The sequence below is a fragment of the Nothoprocta perdicaria genome, unplaced genomic scaffold (genome assembly GCF_003342845.1).
Source record: "Nothoprocta perdicaria isolate Ctin4 unplaced genomic scaffold, notPer1 scaffold_32, whole genome shotgun sequence".
Classification (NCBI taxonomy): domain Eukaryota; kingdom Metazoa; phylum Chordata; class Aves; order Tinamiformes; family Tinamidae; genus Nothoprocta; species Nothoprocta perdicaria.
This window is the reverse complement of record NW_020455555.1, coordinates 4,713,144-4,733,022: the sequence shown is the minus strand read 5'-3', so window position 1 is coordinate 4,733,022 and position 19,879 is coordinate 4,713,144. Positions and strand designations below refer to the sequence as shown.

Below are 19,879 nucleotides of genomic sequence, written 5' to 3'. Positions count from 1 at the left end.
GCAGCGCCAGCTCCCGCCGTGCACGCCGGGCTCCAGCGTGCGCACGGCGCAGAGCTTGCGCACACGTGGTGGATCCTGTCGCATCAGCCACCAGCTCTGGCAGCTGCCCAGGAGGTACAGTGTGTTTCAGCACGGCGCTTTCTAGGCTGCTAACTCCAGAGAGGCTTAGCTGTGTTTTTCAAAAGCATTTATTAACTTAATTCCCTTTTGCCTTCTATTTTTAAACTTGCTGCTGTGCAAAGTCTTGCACTTAACCTCCTACACTCTATTATAGGCTAAGTCTAACTTCTTTCCACATATCTTTTTTTATTTTAAGAAAGATTGACCAGCCARGAACAATTGAGTGGCATTTGCAGGAGAAAGGGAACAGGGAAAGGTGGAAGGTGATTTTTATAGAATGATTTTGAATGTGCTATCACTGAACCTTGTCTTTAAATTTTGTCAGTTAACCAATTGCAAAAAGAAATCCTTTCTTATAAGGTGCAGGTCCTACTCACACTCGAATTAAATTCAGAGTTTCAGAGCAGGCCAGAAAATATGTGATACATGAGGTGCCATGAGAAGCAAAAAGATCTATCCCAGCAAGAGCCATACTGGTGAGGCTGGGCCGAGCACTGCGGTCGGGGCCAGCACCTGGAGGAGGACGGAGCAGGAGCCAGGTGAGCAGCGATAGGTGCCCCTCCTCTGAGCACGGAGCCCTTTGAGGAAGGCAAGGATGGCTTCTGACCTTCTGAGGAGGGCAAGGMTGACGTGGACTGAAGGCAGCTTGGCAGAAGTAGCAGCTAGAGAAACTTGCTGCTGCTTTTAGTTGGATAAATTAGAAGTGGAAGTGCAGTAATGGGCTGCTATAAGATGAGGGAAGTGCAGCTCTATTCTCACTTAGACTGGTGTTTTGAAATGGAGAAAGGAAGGAAGCGTGGAGTACAGAGCAGAGGTAATATGGGAGAGAAGAAGAAAGAATAGGGGGGAATTGGGATGCTGAATGCTGATACAGGAGTGAGCAGAGCATCCGTATCAGTCGTGTATGCAGGATGGGGAAGGATTACTGCGGGGTTCATGTTTTGAAAGAGTGTGTGACAAAACCTTGATGAAAGTGTGTGACAACAAGGAAATATTCTGCACGTCTGAAATTAACTGAAGCTAAAAAGACAACGGAGTTCTTCTAGGACAGTGATTCGAGTCTTTGGAAGCAGAGAGAGGAGGCAAGTCAAGTTTCAGAAGTACCTTGGGTGCAAGCTGAAATTTGGGAGAGCGGCAAAGCCTCTTCCCTTGTCCTGCAAGGAAGCCCCTTCCCTGTCCTGTGTGCCGAGCAGCTGTTTGTGGCTTTAGTTCTGTAACTTGGGAGCTTAGCGCATTGAGGCAGCTTGCTGCTGCGGGCAGCGCCGAGAGCCGACTCCGAGTTCCCGTATCGCTTACGAGAGGTGGCCAAAGGTTGGGCACCTTGAGCTTGGCACGTGCGGCTGCGGGCACCTGGGGGAGCTGCGTGCGCGGCAGCAGCAGGGGCACCAGGCCAAATGGATGCCGGCTGCTGCTGCTGCTTAGCTGAGCTGCCGAGGAAGCTGCTGCCCGCCCCTCCAAAAAGTGGGATTCCAGCAGAGCCGCCTGCGGAGGATGTGAATGGCGAGAAGCCCTGGGGGGCTTGCGCGGGTGGAAGGGGCTTGTGTCGAGGGCACCCATAGGAGCAGGGACTGCAGMCTTAGGAGGCCAGAACCTACCTTCTGGGGCTCCGTTCCCAGTGGTTCCTCCTTTTGCCACCATGGAGCTTCTTTTGTTTGTTTGTTTTGTTTGKTTGGTTTTTTTGTTAGTTTTTTATATTAATTATGACAAATGTTAGATCTGAGAATGAAAAGTGTTCTCCGAACTTCTTTGCYGGTATACAGTAGCTGTATGTGTTATATAAATGATAGTAGTAACTACTTACTCATTCACTGGGATACCCTAGGTTAATACCAGCATTTTACAAGTGCAGCTGCCTTGCAACAGCTACACACAGTGCAGATGCTCCTTAGCACACATGTGCTGCGGGAAAAAGTTCTTCCCTGTGGCTGGAACTGATTAACGATGTCATTTCAATGCYATGGAAGTAAAAGGAGTGACACTAGATTTTATTAAACTTTAAAAGTGTGCTCTCAAAAGCGCACGTAGATGCGATCATGTGTGTATATATGCAATAATGCGTGGYTCTTCCTGTTTTTAAATTTCTGCAGGTATACGTGGAATTTGATGACCTTGAATGGGAAAAACGAGAATGGGTTAAAGTTTATGAAGATTTTGCAACGTTCTTGGTGGAGTACCAGCTGGTCTGGGCGAAACGAAAGGACCCAAGCCAGACTCAGGGATCAAAGAGCAAACAAATTCAATGGCCTGCATTGGTAAGACACTTGAGCAATAGCTTTTGTTAAACTATTTTACTCTGTTTGGTTTTCAGCTATGGTAGGGGAAACTGGTGAGCATAAGGGGAGGAGGAGGAGAAAACGCTTATAAAATAATAATCGAGTGTGTTGGTTTTGAAGGGCTGGGGGACGTGTAGTAGTCACTTCATTTTTGAAACAGCTTAGAGTGATGCAAAATCAGTTTCTTTCAGGGGTGCTGATAGAACTGACAGCAATTTCCATGACTAAAGCATCTTATAAATATTAGCTTACCAGCAGCATGTCGCCCTGCTCTGTGGAGGGTGGAGTTTAGGGTGGAAAACAAGTCCCAGAACCTGCGGCACCCTCCTGGTGTGGGGTTGGGCATAGGCAGAATTTGGGTCAGAGTTGAGAAAGATGAGAAAACTGAGCAAAGATCAGCCAAGTGGCATAATTGCTCCCCCAGACGGAGGTGATACTTGGGACTCTTTATCTCTGGATCGATGCCCAAACATTTAAGCTGCCAAGAGAATTGCTAGGAAATTGTACCCGTGTTTGACAGGCATTTAGGTGGACTAGTGAATGCTAAAGATCTGAAGATATAACCTAACAAAGACTAAATGTGTATTACTTCCCCAAACTCTAAATTCTTCAGAAGATGCAAATACTTTGGAGACTTTAGGAACGTATTTGAATGTTTTTCCTTTGTAGAGCACAGGGGAAGAGGGCTTCCACACTGGAAGGTGAAAAGCGGGGGGAGTTCCAACAGACTTGTTAGAATAATGAAGAATAAATTTGTTAGAATGATGAGATGCAATACTAGATACGTTTAATGCTAGCCTTACATCTGTAATTAAGTTCTGAGGTTTTTAAAAACTTGTTATAAAACAAATATTTTTTTCCCTTTCTGATTTTAGCAGTCTCTCTGCATTTCGTTTAAAATATTCCGTTCATGTTCTTGTTGCTGGGGACTTGATGGTCTTCTGAAATGCTATTGCATGATTATTTTTCTGGTGCTGTGGTTGGAATCATCATTGKGAAGGCCCCATAGCAGGCTGTCCAAGGAAGCTCAGTGATGGAAGAAATGCATAGATTATTTAGGATGGATTTACCTTCTCTTCAGTTAATATTCACACTTGGCTCATCTTGTATGTTAACATGCGTAAGTTAGGCTAACGTTCTGGATGCCCAAGCTGTTTCATGCACTTGGATCTTCTGGCAAATTTCTCATTTGTGTTGGTATTTGTTAGTAGTTATTGAGCAAGAATTTTCACTTCCAGGGAGTCGTGTTTCTTGCTCTTCAGAGCCACTAACGTCTCTTGGATTGAGATTAATATTCTAAAATCTGTTAGCATGATAGAATTTATTTATATATTTTGACTGCTTTACATGCCTTAAATTTCACTCCATAGGATTCAGAGATCTTTCTCGGGCTTGGGAGTGTAGGAGGAGTGTATACCTAGAACATCTCCTTGGCTGGCTGCTGCTCCTGTGGCAGAGATGGAAGTCCATCCTTGTCCGGCATGGTGTTCCAGGGGCACCTTCTCACTTATGATCKTTTCCAGACTTGGTGTGCTCTAGTGCAAATAGGGATGAGGGCAGAATTTTGTCCTACCATCTCTGTTTTATGGATTTTCTATTCTTGCTCTAGTATTCTTGCTCATGAGGTAGCTCATAGGCCCGAGGAAGAGTTTCCAAAGGATCACCTCCTGCTCCTATGTTTATATAAAATATAATCATGCCTTTCAAAGCAGGGCTCAAAGAGCTTGTTAGGTTGCAGTTTCCACATAGTAAAGGTGACAAGCTCTCATCATTTCTAGTTGACCCATCTATAAATGTGCTAAAAATTGTTCTCTCTGAATCAAACCTTTGCAATCACCTGCGTTCCAGAAAATCTCTATTKGAAGAAAAATACAGATACAGAATACAGACTTGTGAGTTAGAGCAGAGTCCTTCTGTAGATACCTCCCAAAATTGTATTCCCTATCTTGTCCTCAAGGTGAGGATCACTGCCGAACACACAAGGCCTTGGGAACATTCCTTTTGGCAAAGGAATGGAAATGCAAAGGATTTTGCAAATGCAAATCCTGCAAAAATGCAAAATGGAAAGGCAAAGACTTGGCGTTTTATTTCCAGAGTATCTCAACAGTCTGATGTAGTGAAGTGAATGACCTCTCTGAAGGGGGTTTCTTTGTTTCTTAGAATAAAATTAAAGATGAGAAAACAATGGAAGTGGTGGTGAAAACTTTGCCATATAGTGAGAGGAGTGTCAGTCAGTTGGTGGTAAATGAGCACAAAGTCCTGGCAGCAGGTTGCTTCATTGTATTGGTGACTTTCTGTGGTGTTGGCCTAGATGCTGATTTCTAGTCAGCTTTGTGGAGGTGTGTGGAAGAGATGAGATGTAGCGCTGCTGTTGCCCTTTCCTGTTGTAATCACGTTGACTTTCCTGCTTGTGGGATGATTTTTCTGGACAGTGGAGGAGGACGAGCTGGCTGGTGTAGCTGGGAATTTGAGGCACTGTATGTGAAGTGGCTTCTGGAGCTAGGGACGGAAGAGATCCTGCTGCACAGTCTGTGCGTCCTTATGCAAGTGCAGCTTAATTGCTCCAAAGAAGGTAGGCACCATTAATTAGAAGTGAGTGATGTGTCTTTTACCTATTAAGAGATTAAGAAAAGTTGCTTATAAAATGGCTTGAAACTTGTAAGCAAGTGCCTTGTTTTGCTCAACAATGGGTGGTGCAGGTAAAAGATGCAATAAGAGGTGAGAGCAATGGTGAAAACACTGGTCTACGAGAATTATCAGTCCTTTATAAATGATGCAAAACTGACTTGGAATTCCTCAGAAGTCAACTTTGAAGCAATCGAGATGATAGATAAGAATTTTAGATATGTGGGTAGATAAGAACAGTTATATTTTAGGGGGAGTTAATCCCCCAGTTTTAGAAATAGCCTGATTATTAGAGATGGTAGAGAGTAGGTGAGTAGTAGGATGGTAGAAATCAGCAATAAAATCATATCTACATTACAGTTCCCTCTTAAGCTTAGCAGTATGGTGGTATCTCCTCAGCAGTCAACAAGGGAGACAGAAGACAGTCTGTGGGCTGAGGGACAAACTGTAGCCAAGATTTTCACTTGGGACCAAATACTACACTACTTGAGCTGTCAGTTTGAATTTAATTACTATCTCTCTAATTGCACATAAAATAGCTAGTAATAAATATAGAAGGAGAAAAAAAGGAATAAGGAGGGATTTCTCTAGAGACATCTTAAAAAGAGCAATAGAGTAATGTGAAAAAGTGATATAAGGTAAAAGAACTAGGAGAGGACACCGCTGAGGAAACCAAAGTAGCCCTTTGATATTTTTAGCAGCATCAAGTTTGTATGTTCAAGGCATAGAAAGGTGTGGACTGAGTGTTGCCTTTTTATGGGAGAGGGAATGGGATACTTGGAAACTGCAGCAATGTGCTAAATGAAAGTCTACAGATAGAAAAGAAACTCAATACAGCTGTCCTGGGGCATGCTCTGTCAACTTGGAAAGAAAATAAGGGAAGAGGAGTATGATTGTAATTGAAAATGTAATTAGGGGTAAAGGAATTTAAGATAGATAGATTACAGCAAGTCTATACTTCAAGGAAAAGGAGATCCAGGGCAGTGCAAGTGTTTAGAAAGAAAATGGAGAGTGAGTATATTGAGTGGGAAGACACCTGAGGAATTTCTGTCCTTGAAACAAGAAAGGAAGGAGACTACTACAGAGCAGGGAAAGAAAATATATTATGTTGGCAGCTCCCTTTTGGGAGCGACTGTCAGTCTTGCACAGGGTAGAAACCATCAGGGAGAAGGATTTGATAGAGTCAGATAGATTGGRGAATGGTTCTTTCCAGATGGGAGGGCAGAGCTGGACATGGAGCAAGTTACAGGCACTCGTGGTAGGGCAGTGTTTGTGTCTGTTCTTCTGGGTGCAGTTTGTCTCGTGAAGCATGTGTCTGTTACACCCATGAATAAAAGAGGGCTGCCTCTTGAGTTGGCTTGTGAATTCAGTATGAATTCATGTACAATAAAGCAGAAGAAACCGTCCTTATTCTCTGATGGTTTGAATGTGGAAGCTGCTCTTCACTCGCTATGCAGGAGTGCTACAGCACTCATCCTGGCGCTGAGGATGGCCCGTGGCCTCCACTGCTGTTACGTCTCGTGATATCTTGAGTATCTCTCCCCATTTCAGTGCTGGCTTATAGCAAGAGCTTGTTCTGTTGTACAGTACTGAGAAGAGTCTATACACAGTAAAATTAAAGACAAGATCACACAGGGAGATCCTGAATATGTTTGATTCCTAAGGGAAGATGACTACAGAAGCAACTCTGTCCCCCATCTCCTGCCCAAAAAAAAAAAAAAAAAAGAAAAAAAAGTACATCTGTCTGTCTGTCTCACTGTTTCTTGGAATAAGTGAAGTTGTTGCTGAACTAGTGGCTTGAGAAGAATCTTTGATGGAATTCTGTCCAGGACTCGGCAAGAATGGGGCTGTAGATGGGGTTAAAACAAGGATAAAGGCTCAACCTTCACTAGCAGTGAGTAACGCTTTTTTCCTGGGAATCTGGAGGTGATTTCCAGTGGATGGTGCTGCTGTCACCTGTGAGATGGGATCTTTAGACTGATCCTTGTACTAGGGAGGAGGTGGTGGCCTCACGCTCATGAGGAGACCACCTCCTCATTACTATGAGGAGGGTAAGATCTTTGTGATACCAGCATCCACCCTTGACTGGCGTGATCGTTGTAGGGGATCGACCTGTCGTTTGGTAATTAGTAGGACAACAAAATGGAGTACGTTATSCTGCTTGTCCCAATAGAACGCTGGAGTGTTTCTTCACCCTTCCTCAAAATCTGTCACGTTGCTTCTCCCTGAACGTGCAGGGGCCTCTCAGCCTCGAGGAGTCTCTGTAGCTCTGTGTCCCGGGTAAGGGGAGGGAGGTGCCCTTCCCGCTCCGCGCATCGGTGTTGGGTGAGGAAGAAGCTGTGACTGTGCTGTGGTCATCCTCATCAGGTGATGCTTCCAGGACCGTCAGGCCATTTCCCTAAGGTCATCTGCTCTTTGCACTGCGGCGAGGCAAGGTTGGATTCTTCGCAAGTTGTGCAAGCGCGTTGCTCTTCAGTGAGCTTGGTATTGCTGGCGAATTGGAGCGTGGTGAGACGGCCCTGCCTCGCCAAGGCTTCTCCCCTCCCTTCCTTGCTGTGAGCCCACGAGTCGCCCCTCGTGTCCTGGGTGCCTCAGCAGTGCTCTGGCACTTTCAAATGTTAACTTGCTGCTTACCCATCACTGCTTATTTGGTGATTCCACTGCAGCCTATTCTCCTTTCTCCTAATCCCCTCTGCAATTGAAAAACAAAGGTATGCCCCGCCAGGAACTGCAGGCACTGCAAATGTTCTAGTCGATAAAATTATGGAACAGGGTTGCTAGGTATTTAGAAAGCAAGGCAGAGAAAATTCTCTGCCTCCAGAGTCCCTAAAACTTGTAAAAGTGTTGATGACTTTTCAGATTTGAGGGGAAGAAATTTTGCTTCCAGGAAAACTGATTTAAAACTATTATGTGGGGGTTTTGTCAGCTTCTCATTTCCCTACATCTGAACTCCACTGTTCGTATACCTTGCGAAATTGGGGGAGTGCTAAAAAGTGGAGGAGAAAATGCTTGGAGACTGTCAGCAACTTGGGAAAGATATAAGGCAGCTTAGAGCTTGGGGAAGAGTGAAATTAAGCAGCTGACTCAGCAGAGCATAAGCGACCTGATTTTGGTGCATTGTGAAAGACGGTAACACGCAGAAACAGCAGTTGGAGGTGGTTCAAAGATTGCTTTGCTAGAGGGTGTGTTACTTGAATGTCCCCCTGTGCACTTTGGCACCCGCTTKGAAAAACTGCTGCTTGGGAGTCACTGCTTTGCCCAGAGCCTGCCCTTGGAAGCAGAGGCCGTCCCTGCCCCGGACCTGCCCCACATCAACAGCAAGAAACAGAGATCTCCCCCCAAATGCTCCCTTGTGAGATGTGTGTGCTAAGCTGTTGCTTTCTGCTTTGGGAAGAGTGATGAAGTGAACAGCACCTTTTTGCTTTCTTTTTTTTACTTTCCTTTCTAAACAAGGGAGATGATTGTTTTTAATGCCAGTTTCATTTAGAGGAGTAGCCAGTGTAATCACTATTGCCAGAATTCCAAATAAAATGGCGTATGCATCAGACTTTAGTTTTAAAATAAGTGGCACAAGTGTTTTGATTTATGTGCCTGGGAGTTGCTATTTCGGCAGTTCCTCTAGAGAAAGCCCCTCAGAGTGTCACAGCATCGTAAAGGGCTCAGGATGGCAGATCCTTTCTTGCTGGTAAGGCATTTCTTGTTGTGCAGGAGCTGCACAGAATAAATCACTAGCTACTGTTYAGCATCCCTCAGGTGCACCGTTAGGCAGCAGTCCCAGTTGGATGAGATGGTGCCAATTGCAGCAGTTCAGAAGACAGGTAACAGCAATGTAAAGGCCCGTGCTCGTTTGTATATATTTCGATAAAAGACATGGGCACAGTTTCTTGAGGTTCCCCCTTTGGCCAAGCCGCTTGGTAGCGGTAGCAGGACAGCCACAGTTGCAGCAAACTCTGGGCTTCCCCTTGGATTTTTATCACTGGTCCTGAGTCCTCCGCTGCCATAGTTAGACTCCTACTTTTACCCAAAGCAGCTAGATTAAATTTAGTCGGGGTAGGTCTGAACTGCATTCACACTTCTGGCTCCAGTGTAGACCTATTCCACAATTTCATCGGAAGCAGAGTTGTACTGGGTCTGCTGGGCTGGACTGGGAAAGTTTCAAAGCCTTCGATTTTCCTAGTGCTTACAGTAGATATTTTTCACTTGTGCAGAGCAAACAAATTGCTCTGTAGCTTTCCATGTCATAGGAACTTCCTTGATGAAAAGCTAAGTTTGGGAGGTACAGTGATGTACCTCCAAACAGTAGTGATGAGCAGAATATAGGCATGTGGATGCTGTTGGTTGTTTCAGCACAGGATCTTGGAAGTTGAACTCCCAAAGTTTGGGTTTGGGAGGAGTGACTGGATTTGACCGCCTTGTCAGTGCCTTTTGTTCATCTCCATCTGCCCAGTTTCTGATTCTGTTGATACTCATCAGTTAAAATGTATGCATAATATAAATGTGTTCTCTATATATGTATATGTGTGTATATATAAATATATATTAAAATGAATACTCAAAATATTTTTAAAGGCTGGGCCGTAGCTTCTGAGTGGGTATGGTGGGAGGCCGAGGTCAGCACTGGTCCTCGCTAGGTGAGCAGTCTCCAGCCAGCGAGCAAAGCTGCCTCTCGAGGACCCCATCCACGAGCACCCACCTGGGGGGGCRGTTCCTGTAGTGGGGAGGAGCTGCTGCTGAGTTCCACCCCTGTCACATGCCCTTGGCAGCTAATTTCTAAAGCCACCCATGTATTAATGGCTTATCAGCTGTGCAGTGCTGAAGTGCTGCTCTCTTCATGCTGGCTTCAATAAGATGAGTTAGGGAAGGCATAACCAGAGTTCCATGAGTTTCTTGTTTCTCAGAGCTCCAGTTGCTTCTACTGGGTTTGGCTGTGAATCCCCTGATGTACAAGGGCTGTGCAAGGGCTCTGTATATTGGTGAAAAAGCTTTTCTGCAGAAGTATTGTTGCTTTTTGCACGATAGTGCCTGAGTAAGCTTGGCCACGGGGGAATGGGATCTGTTCCACTGCAGCAGGGACACCGAAGGCTGCGTGCAGAGTTGGTTGTGTATGGATGGAGTTGGGCGGTCACTTAGGTCCTGTTAGGTCCAGGCTAGGGTGGAAGTTGTGCATTTTGAAAAGTATCAGGAATTAARAGGAAACTTAGAATGAGAGCAAATCCTTCACCTCCACCTGAGTGTTGCTTAGCGGCAGCCAAGCTAGGCAACTGTTTCCTCTGGGGCCTCCTTGCCTGGGGAGCGATTTTCCAAGAGAGCACTTGTGTCATGGTATGATTTTCTCTGGCCGTGTCTCAGCTTCTCTCAACSCCCACCGAACAGGTCCCAGTGCAACAACAGCATTCTCTTTGTTCACGGGGATTTCTTCTAGCGCCTCTGCCGCCTTCTGCAGCAGGAGGAGCAGATCTTATAACTGAGTATTTTCCTCCAGCGGTTTGGAGAAGGGTCGTTAGTGGTGGGGCACCTTTGTGGTGTTGGACTCAGAAGGAGAATAGATAGCACTGGGAGCAAAGCACAGAGGAGATAGTAGTCCTCTGAGCCTTGGGAGTGTTAATGCTTGGGACAAGAAGGAAGTTCAAGTTGGAGCAGTTTGTGTGCTCCGTGGAGTACTTCCTGCGGTGGCTGCTGCTTGTGCCTGCAGGTGGTTGTTGGGAGGCCAGGGGATTGTCTGCTTCATGCACTTGTGCCACAGCTCGGAAGCAACTTCCCCGTGGCAGCCCAGAGTTTGCCGTGGTAGCCACTTGTAAACTCCTCCTGTTTGCAAACAGGAACACTGCTCCCTTTTAGCTCTGTCTGTTATGGTTTGACGGGAATTTAACCACACACACATACAAAAAACTCAATTCCAGCTGGGTCACAAACTCTGTCCTCTGGTGTGTACAGCCACGTTCACACACATGCTCTTGCTCTGCTCCACCGTGCAAAAATATGTTGTGTTCATGGGTTATACTGCACTCCTGTGAATGAAGCAGAGATACAAGCGAGAATGAATTTTGTGGCTGTTTACCACTGTTAAGCACTTGCATGGCATTGATCAATAGGTAGTTTCCATTTATAGAAACTTCTTTCRCTGGCAGGTACTGCAGGACTTCAGTTACCGTAAAACATTAAACCAGATATTTGCAGCAAAAAATAGTCTTTTTTGTTTCTCCTTTGTCACTGATGCTAAAGCATTATGAGTTCTACGTGCTGYGTTTATCATGAACAGCTCTTGGCTTTTTCATCGTACATGCTGGTTTCTTGTGGAGCACAGAAGAGTCAAAGTTTCCACAGCAACCTCATTTACTGCTCGTGTTCTTCTAGCAAATAGCTGATGATGTGCTAGACAACATTTTTGTGCTGGAAATATATCTTTGCTTCTGGAGAAGACTGAGCACAGGAACAAAGTCCAGGAGCCGACTGTCAGTCGGCAGCAAGTCAAGCCTAGGGCTACACATGGCAAATGTGCCTTCAATGACTTGCTAAAAGAAAATATAAATTGAGGTGTGTGTTTTGTTTGCTCTTTTGTTTTATTTTACAACATATATCTTRTAAGGTTGATGGCAACCTTAAAGGATGAACAACCTTGAACCAGTCTCGTTTTTTGAAGCTTGTTTGGGTACTGAGGTGCTGAGGAGCAACCACGTCATCATATCTGTCGTTTTACTAGCATTTGCAATCATCTTCTTTTCTACCTTGAGTTGCATGGAGTATCCACATAAAGGTAGGAATGACATACAGTGAAACCCACCTTTTTGYTTTGCTGTGAAGCATGAGGGATGCTTCAGCAGCAGGATTAGTAACCCTTTATCTGATTTTTTTTCATTGTGCATTAACGTGTTTAAAATATATTACTTGGAGTGATATCTTTAATACCCCAAATTTAATCAGTGTAACACTACGATGTAAATTTGGAGCTACCTATATCTTTAGGAGCCAAAATAATCCCAGGAAAATACGCATTTACCTGACTTTACAAACACTCAGAACAGTGYACTAACTTTAAGTTCTGATGATTTTTATTCCACTGACTGGGGAAGGGATCTTCAATTGCAAATAATCTCCTTTAGCAGTGATTAATGTTTTACCAGAGAAACATGGCTGACCTCTGCTGACCTGGAGTACGTCTGAGTTCTTGTTTGCGGAGAGATGAATTATTAACACAATTAACGATGCAGTGTTTATTTTTTGTCTACTGACTGTCATAGGTTTTACACCAGTCATGGGTGTAAAGTGTTCTATTAAGGTTTTTAGTCTTTCATTGGCTGCTTTTCTGTTTCCTTTTGGTTGCTTTATGAAAACGACTTGGTGCATTAGTTAAGCAATTGTCAGAAACCTACACGAAGCTTTATTCTTTAATTGTTTCAAGAATTGTTTAAGGGAAAAATAACTTTTTCTTAATTTATCATACATCATTCTGAAAACTTTTCAACCAAATATTTTAATTTGAAACCTGCCTTCAATTTTGAGACTAAAATGTAGGGTAAGTACCTCATTTCTTGTAATAAATCATGCAGAATTATTCTTCTGCTCAGGGAAGCTATTGGAGATGACTTTGAAAAATTCTCAYTCTATTCAAGTTCTTTGCTCTGATTTTTAAATGCATATATTGAATTCCTACAAACTATATCAGTATCATCACAATGGGCACAAAATGCTTTTTTGTAGGGCTGACTGAGTGGCTGCTGTTGGGATTGCTGCAACATTTAGCTGAATCCTGCAGTGACTGAAATAGTGCTTCTAGGGTTGCTTGATGAACGTAGCTACTCTGAAAGTAAAATGATAAAGCTATATTTTAATATGAATGCAACCGAAATTCATTTGTGCTTTATCCAGTCTTTCCTATCAACTTGTTTGTAACTGGCTTTTTGGAGAGCAGTGCTCATATGCATTTTGGCATCTTTGCCTGCAATAGCCTGCATTTATTTAAACCAGTGAGCAAGTGAGACCCGGCTACCATGCAAAAGCCTGTTGGTTTTGTTTCCAGTATTCCTTTTTGCTGGGGTATGCTCTTGCTGTCCATTATTTTACTGTTCTAAACTTTACACTTTTAGTATTGATTTATAAATGAAAATTAATTGAAATACTTCAAGTTAACTTAAATTCGAAGCCAGCTTTTGCATTTTGATTATCTGAAGTATTTCAGGTGTGTCAGGGCATGTCTGCMTGCCCTGCACAAAGGATATTTTGCAGATGCCTTTTAGCAACCAACTTCTGTAGTGGAGGACTGAACATGGAGACCTGAAGGTATCTTCCTGTGCGCGTGTGTGCACAGATGTGTTCGTGTACACGTTCTGCTCACAGAGACGCCCCTGCAAAGGCAGGGTTGGATCCCCACTGCATTTTGAGGCATCTTGGTGGTATATTTAATCCCTAACTCTGGACGGTGCCTCCAGCTCGAAGTGCTTCCTTCCGCGGGTGCTGCAGACACGACTGCTCCGTGGTGTTTCACTGTTGGGCTGAGAAGCCTTTACAAGCGTCTTAAGACACTTCTGGGAAGAAGGCAGTTCTGGATTTGAATCGGACTTGGTTTGTAGCAAGTAGTGGCTTCTGTTGGGTGTCCCTGGAAGGCACAGAGGGCCTGGACGGGGCGCCCGGGTTTGCCAGCGGGGCCCGGCCAGGGCTCATGCTGCTCCGGCACCGCGCAGTGCTCGACCTGCCGGCCAGCAGGTCGTAGGCGACCGCTGTGAGCCCCCCGCCACGCGCAGCCCCCCGCGTGCTGGCCATCCCGCCTCCTTGCTTGCCCTCCCCCTCGCAAACGTGCCCGGCCAGAAGTGCGTCTCGGCTGTTGGGATGAACTTGCCCCAATTCGTGATTGCTTCATGTATAGGTAATCTCAGAAGAGCTTTTTTTTCCCCACACAAAACTTAATTTCTTTGCTATCTTCTTGGTTTTGGTCTTCTGTTTATATATATATATACATATATATATATATATACACATACACACACATATATATGTGTATGTATATGTGAATATATGTATATATAAAAATATATATTTGGGCATTTTGGCAGTTGATCTACATCTAAGCGCTGTGGTATGCATGCTATACGAGCACGTTATGCTTGTAACAGAGCTTCATGGCATTCTTAATTGTATGTTTTTTTCTAAACCTTTTCCTGCGTTCCTGTCAAAATACCCAGGGAGCTGTGATGAATCACAGTTTGGCAGATGACTCTGAAATTCCTGCCGTTGCCGTCGAATGTTGATTGCGACATCTCGGGCTGCTGCAGTTGCACAATGCGCTAATGACAGACGTACTTGGAGTTCCTTCAATACAAATGGCACTGCTGGCGCTCGTAAGCTAACGTGCTCCATTATTCGAATCGCCACGGCACCTTTGAAATGGGCCTCTGAATGTCTAGACCTGGGTCCTTCTTGAAGCAGGGAAAACGACCAGCGCTGCCTTAGTTTTGCTTTGCAACCCCACCTATAAAGTGCCAAGGAAGGCAGAGCCTGYGGCCAGACAAGGTGAACTCCCTTGGATGTTGTTGGCCTCGTCCTGTGTCCGTCTGTCTGTARGATTAGGTATGAAGCCCTTAGCTGGCAAGGGAACGAGAAAGCTGCAGCTGATGGCAGCCTCTAGCGTCTCATTTTGCTTTCTAGATAACCTCTCTGCTGCTCTTCGGTCATTATATTTAAGGAATTTTGGATAKCACAGAAGACCTCTTGCCATTTTTTCCCCTCTGCTTGCTTTTATAGGGTGCTTGACACTTCCTTTTATATTTTCATGCCATTTTAATATATGTTTCAATATACATCTTTATGATGTATGATTTTTTTGATCCAGCTAAATATTTTAATGATTTTTAACAGTTTAATAATAATATAAAGAAAATATTGGGCTGTTGTTTGGCTGTGGTTATTTTAGATATAAGAAGACTGTCAAAGAGAGAGTTGAAATTATTTTTCTGTAGAGTATTTTATTTGTAAGAATTTTTTTTTTTACTGATTCTAATCTGGGACTTAGCACATATATTGTATGCTATTTGTGAGTTTAAAGTGCTGTCTACATCTTGTTTCTTAGTGTTTCAGTTCAGTTTTACTGTGTGATTGAATTCAGATTTTGGTAATTGCCTTTAAGGATTAAGTCTTTTGAAATGGAAGAAGAGATCTGTTGATCTTCATAAATGAAAGATGAAGATAGGAGAAACGGGAAAGTTGCTGCAAGATTTATAGAACACAATAAATTCTGAAAGTTGTTATTAAGTAGGCCAGCAATAACATATTGACTATTTAAAAAAAAAAAARGCAAAAAATAGTAACTTTTAATATCAAATTTCTTTCGAGTAAAAAAAGAAAAAACGTCCTCAGGATCTCCGGGGGCTTCAGGGCTCGCAGTGCCCTGGCTCTGAGAAGGTGTGTATGGATAAAGCCTTCTGAAAGGCAGATTGATTGTGCAGGAATTCGTATATTCCCCTCCACCAGCCCTTCCTTTCCCCTCTGGCCTTCGCTCACCCAACCCTGTTTTGGGCTTTCCTGCCTTGTGGAGGAAACCTGGGATCTGTTTGTCCTTTGCCTGGCCCTGCTCAGGGGTCTCTTGCAGCATGGGCGCCCTTGGTGGGACCACTTTGCAACTGTGCAACAGTTACAGAGTGAGAGAAATAGAGCTCTTGACTGCAATTCAGTGATCAAATTCCATCGCAAAAAAAACAAACAAAAAAAAACCATACATATGTGTGTAGAGGAAGGATAGATTTTTTTTTTTTGATTTAGTTTTTTATTTTTTAACGACGTGGACATAGACTTGGTAGTGTTCTGCTTCAAAAATATGCTGTGCTTCAGGGATAACAGGGGAATTTGCCTGTTAAATTAAAAAAATAAATAAATCCCCCCCTGTCCAAGTGCGACACTTCTGCAGACTCTCTCACGCAGAGATTTGCCTGCAAGCTGTTGGTGTCTTCAGGTTCTACTCCAACCATGAAGGCTGGAAACATAACTTTATTATTAAAAAGCTATTTCCTCAAATGTAGCAATAAAAAGTGCATTCTATTGTWATTTCTTAGGCTTCCTAGGCGGTGAAATAGGAATGAGGACTCTTTTCCCCCTGTATCTTGGATGAGTTCCTACTTGGATAAGATGTAAGCAGTCATGCAAGTATGTGACTGTGGCCTGTAACATAACTTTCCGTGTGCTTCTGGGCGTGCGGTGCTGCTCGCCGGGAAAGCAGGGTTGGGTTGTGTCTTCCTTTGCCTCCAGGATGCGCTGGTTGTCTTGGCATAGGAGCTGCCTCCTTTCCTTGCTGCTTGGAAGGAGGTGCTGCCTGCCCCGGTGGGCATCAGAGCTGTGCGGCGCTCCAGCGGCTCGGGTTTGGTTTGAGGTCGGCCGGTGCCTGGCAAGACTGCAAGGAGCATTAGAGCTTCTAAAGCTCTCTGAGAGGCTTTTATGAGAGGGAGGTTGGCAGGAGAGGAGTTTGAAGTTGGAACTGATCTGCAGAGTGCTGGAAAAGGTTGGATATGAGGGGAGTTGCAGGGGGTGGAAGTGCAGAAGTCTCCTGGTGCTCTTTGCCATTCTTTCTGGGGACTTTTTTGTTTTGCTTTGGCATCTGCTTTGATTTMTCTAGATTGAATTTGTTAGCATATAAGAATCAGTTTCCAGCAGTTGCTTCGCTTTCTCTACCTCCTGAGGCCAGACTGAGGTGCAGACTGCACGCCTGGCTTTTCCAGGCAAGTGCTTGTTAGAATAGAGTGTCTCGTTTAAACCTCAGGAAGCTGATGTAGGAGCTCGCTGATGTCCAAGGGGGAGGCTGCCATCCTGTCAGTGAGAAGACACTGAAGTTGGTTCAAATTGTTCTGCTTTTTCACCAAAGCAGGTGGGTCCTAGCTGTCAAGATACACAGTGTTGGTGGTAATTGTAGCCTCCAGTTTACCTTTGAAAGGAGGACTGTTGCTGCCACAGCAGGTTGCTGATCAGAGAGAATGGAGTCCTGAGGGTTTTTCCTTCTGCTGCTTTGTGGTGCTGTTTTCRTGCTGTTATTTTGCCATCCTTGCAGGAGAAGGTGGGAGAGAATCCCTTGCATTGGGTGCAGGTGGGGTGCTGAGCCCAAGCGTGGCTGCTGAAAGCAGCTTCTTTGCAGGGAGTCCTGGACTGCTGGTGTCACGGTGGCGTACTCAGAGTAGGGAAACTCCAGGCAGGAAAAAATAGTTAATACTTTTCCCTTACAAAGGCTTACAGTGGTGATGTTGCGGGCAGAGCAACATTTCTATGGGACAATTTCTTCAAAATGCCTTCTACTCTTCAGGGATTCCTGGTTCTTTTTCCATGATGCGTGGGGATCTTTCCCTTCAGAGCAGCATGATGCTGAAGGGCTGCACAGCCCTGTCCCACGAGCTGCTTCATGCCCGGTTCTCAGTCGTGCCACCCCTCGTGCGGGATTCCTTCCCAAGGCTGCTGCTGCGGGAGGGCTGTCTCCACYGCCCTGGAGATGTTGTTCCTGCCCGGTTGTTTCCTCATGCAGTCACAGCTGAGCAGTGGGCTGCACCACCTTTCCTGCGTGTCCTTGGAGGCCTGCTTCTCAGCTCCAGAGCTACAAGCACCGCTGCCCTGTGCCGTTTGTTTCCCCTCTCATTCTCCTTCCAAGTCCTGAGAGCCATTGGGCATTTCTTCAGCGCCCTGGATGCTTCATCCCTCTTGTGCTGTTCGGCTGCCGCGTCATGATGCTGGTGTTGGCCTCGTGCTCCGGGCTGTGGGTGCCCTTTATCTCTGTGTAAGAGAAGGGGTGTTGGTAGCGGGGGTCAGGTTGGGGACAGTGGAGCTGCAGCTTCCTTCCCCTTTGCTGCGCACCACAGCGCTGAGAAGGAACCGCTCGCGTACGTGGCCTTGGTGGCCGCCCGCGGACACGGCTTGTGCTTGTGCAGTTGCTCCCCACAGGCGCCCGCCCAGAGCGCGAGAGCCCGTAGCCCCTGTGCAGCCGCCCCCAGCCCGCCCCGCTCGCACGTACACGCGCGGCCCCATGTCCCGCTGCAGGGTGCGGCGTTGGTGGCGGAGCTGGTGCCGTTGGGGAGAGGCGCTGCCTGCCCAGGGAGCACCACACAGCCGCGCGGGCCGGCTGCCGCTCGGGAGCGGCGCTCGCAACCCCTCCAGAGAGCCCGAACGCGGCTGCGCAGCCTCGCGGGCTCTGCATCACTCTCTTGTTCTCCCTCAGTTTCCATTTTGGATGGTTGGGCCCTATTCACTCAGTGAATATAAGCTGCTGTTAACTGCAGTGTAAAAGGTTAATATCTTTGAAAAGTGTCTGTCCTACACTTTTGTGCATCTTCTCTATGTGTTTGAAATGGTAAAAGCTTTCTAAATTGGTGTTAGATATAATGCTGATGATCCTAATTTGACAAAATTCTTTGTAGAAGGAAAAGGCAGGAAAATGGGTTGATAAAATGAGTTTTGAAATAGCATGATGAAGTTCCATGTTTTGAATTTATAGAGAAGCAAGGGGAGAGGGATAAAAATACATATATACATAAATATATAACTAAATATATGGATATTTTTCTGTTTATCAACCCATGATCTATATGTACTAAAAACCTATATGTATTGGTCATGCAGCCCTTTAGTGGTAAGTTTTGTTTTTTTGTGGTGGTGGGAGGGAGATCAGATGCAAATTTATTCGTCGATTACAGTACAGATCTCAAATATTGCTAGAGAATTGTTGTAGTTACATGTAACTTCAATTATTTGCTGCTCTTCGCTCCAATCCCAGCCTAAAAATATTCTTTCTGCCCCAGTTATTTATTGCTTCAGCAAAAGAAGAGAGGCCACATATGTCACTGAGGGTTGACGTGCAAGTGCTCGCTGGCTAATGAAACCTTCAYGTGCTGGGGAGCAACATGGAATCCTCCCTCTGTCCTCTGCCTTATGCTATAGGAAGGGCCTAATTCATCATATAAAAGCATCAGGATAAAGAGGCTTTATTCATGGCTTTATTCCTTCCCTAAGGAAGAGAAAGGTTTCAGTGGAGAAGTGCTGCTCAGACAGCAGTGCTGTGCGGAGCCGCGTCTGCGCGTGCGCAGCCTCCGAGGGGGCAGTGCTGAGGCAAGGACAGCAGTGCGGTTTTCACGCGGCGCTTCCAGCCCTGTAGGTCTGTGGAGATGGTGCTGGTATTGGCTGCAGAATGCATCCTGCCCGTGTGAGCAGGCTCTTGGCGGGATCCCCGGCCGAGTGGGCTACCTCTGTTTGCCTTGGCGCTGCCCAGCGCCACGCCGGGCCGTCACTCGCGCTCCTGCGCGGCTGCCGCTCCGCCTCGCTGCCTGCGCGCGGGCCCGTCGGGCTGCTGCAAAGCTGGAAGGGGGACCCGGGCAGGGAGTTGCCCCTGCTTCCCATGTCAGCACGCTCACCGCAGTCTGCTAGTAATGAGCAGTTGATGCAAAACATTAACATCTGTTTACCCTACTTCGGAGTCAGGCATCTCTGCAATGTTTCTTTTGGGCGCTTAAATGGTCAAAACGGATGTGTGTTCTGACAAACAGAAGGTGGTAAATTTGTAACGTGCTTACTGAGGTTGAAAGGCAAGTTGCTATATGCAGAATTATATTAGAGGATATTTGCATATTGTATTCAGAGGGGAGCAGATTTAGAATCTCCTGTCTGCTGGTGTTGATCTGTTCTTTTGATTCTGGCGATGTGATGCATATGAATCACATCTAATGGCCCAGGGAAGACAGCGAGCTCTGCGAGAAGGAAGCCATGCATATTGCATCTGTTTGAGTCAGCACCTAGCGCCGCTGCGGCTCTCGGCAGAGCTGCCTCGAGGTTATTTGAGGGCACTGTGAGTCATCTTCGTGCCCTCTCCTCTGGTTGCTAGCCTGCACGATGGCATGCGTCTTCAGCAC

The 19,879-nt window shown here is 45.6% G+C and overlaps 1 protein-coding gene across 2 annotated transcripts in view; it reads left to right on the top strand.

The window, feature by feature from the left end:
- JMJD1C (jumonji domain containing 1C) overlaps positions 1–19,879 on the top strand; it is a 141,366-nt gene that overhangs the window by 42,457 nt on the left and 79,030 nt on the right. For both annotated transcript variants that reach the window (XM_026043008.1, XM_026043007.1), the window contains exon 2: positions 2,208–2,372. In XM_026043008.1, the coding sequence (XP_025898793.1) occupies positions 2,208–2,372 (165 nt within the window). The remainder of the gene's footprint in view (positions 1–2,207; positions 2,373–19,879) is intronic.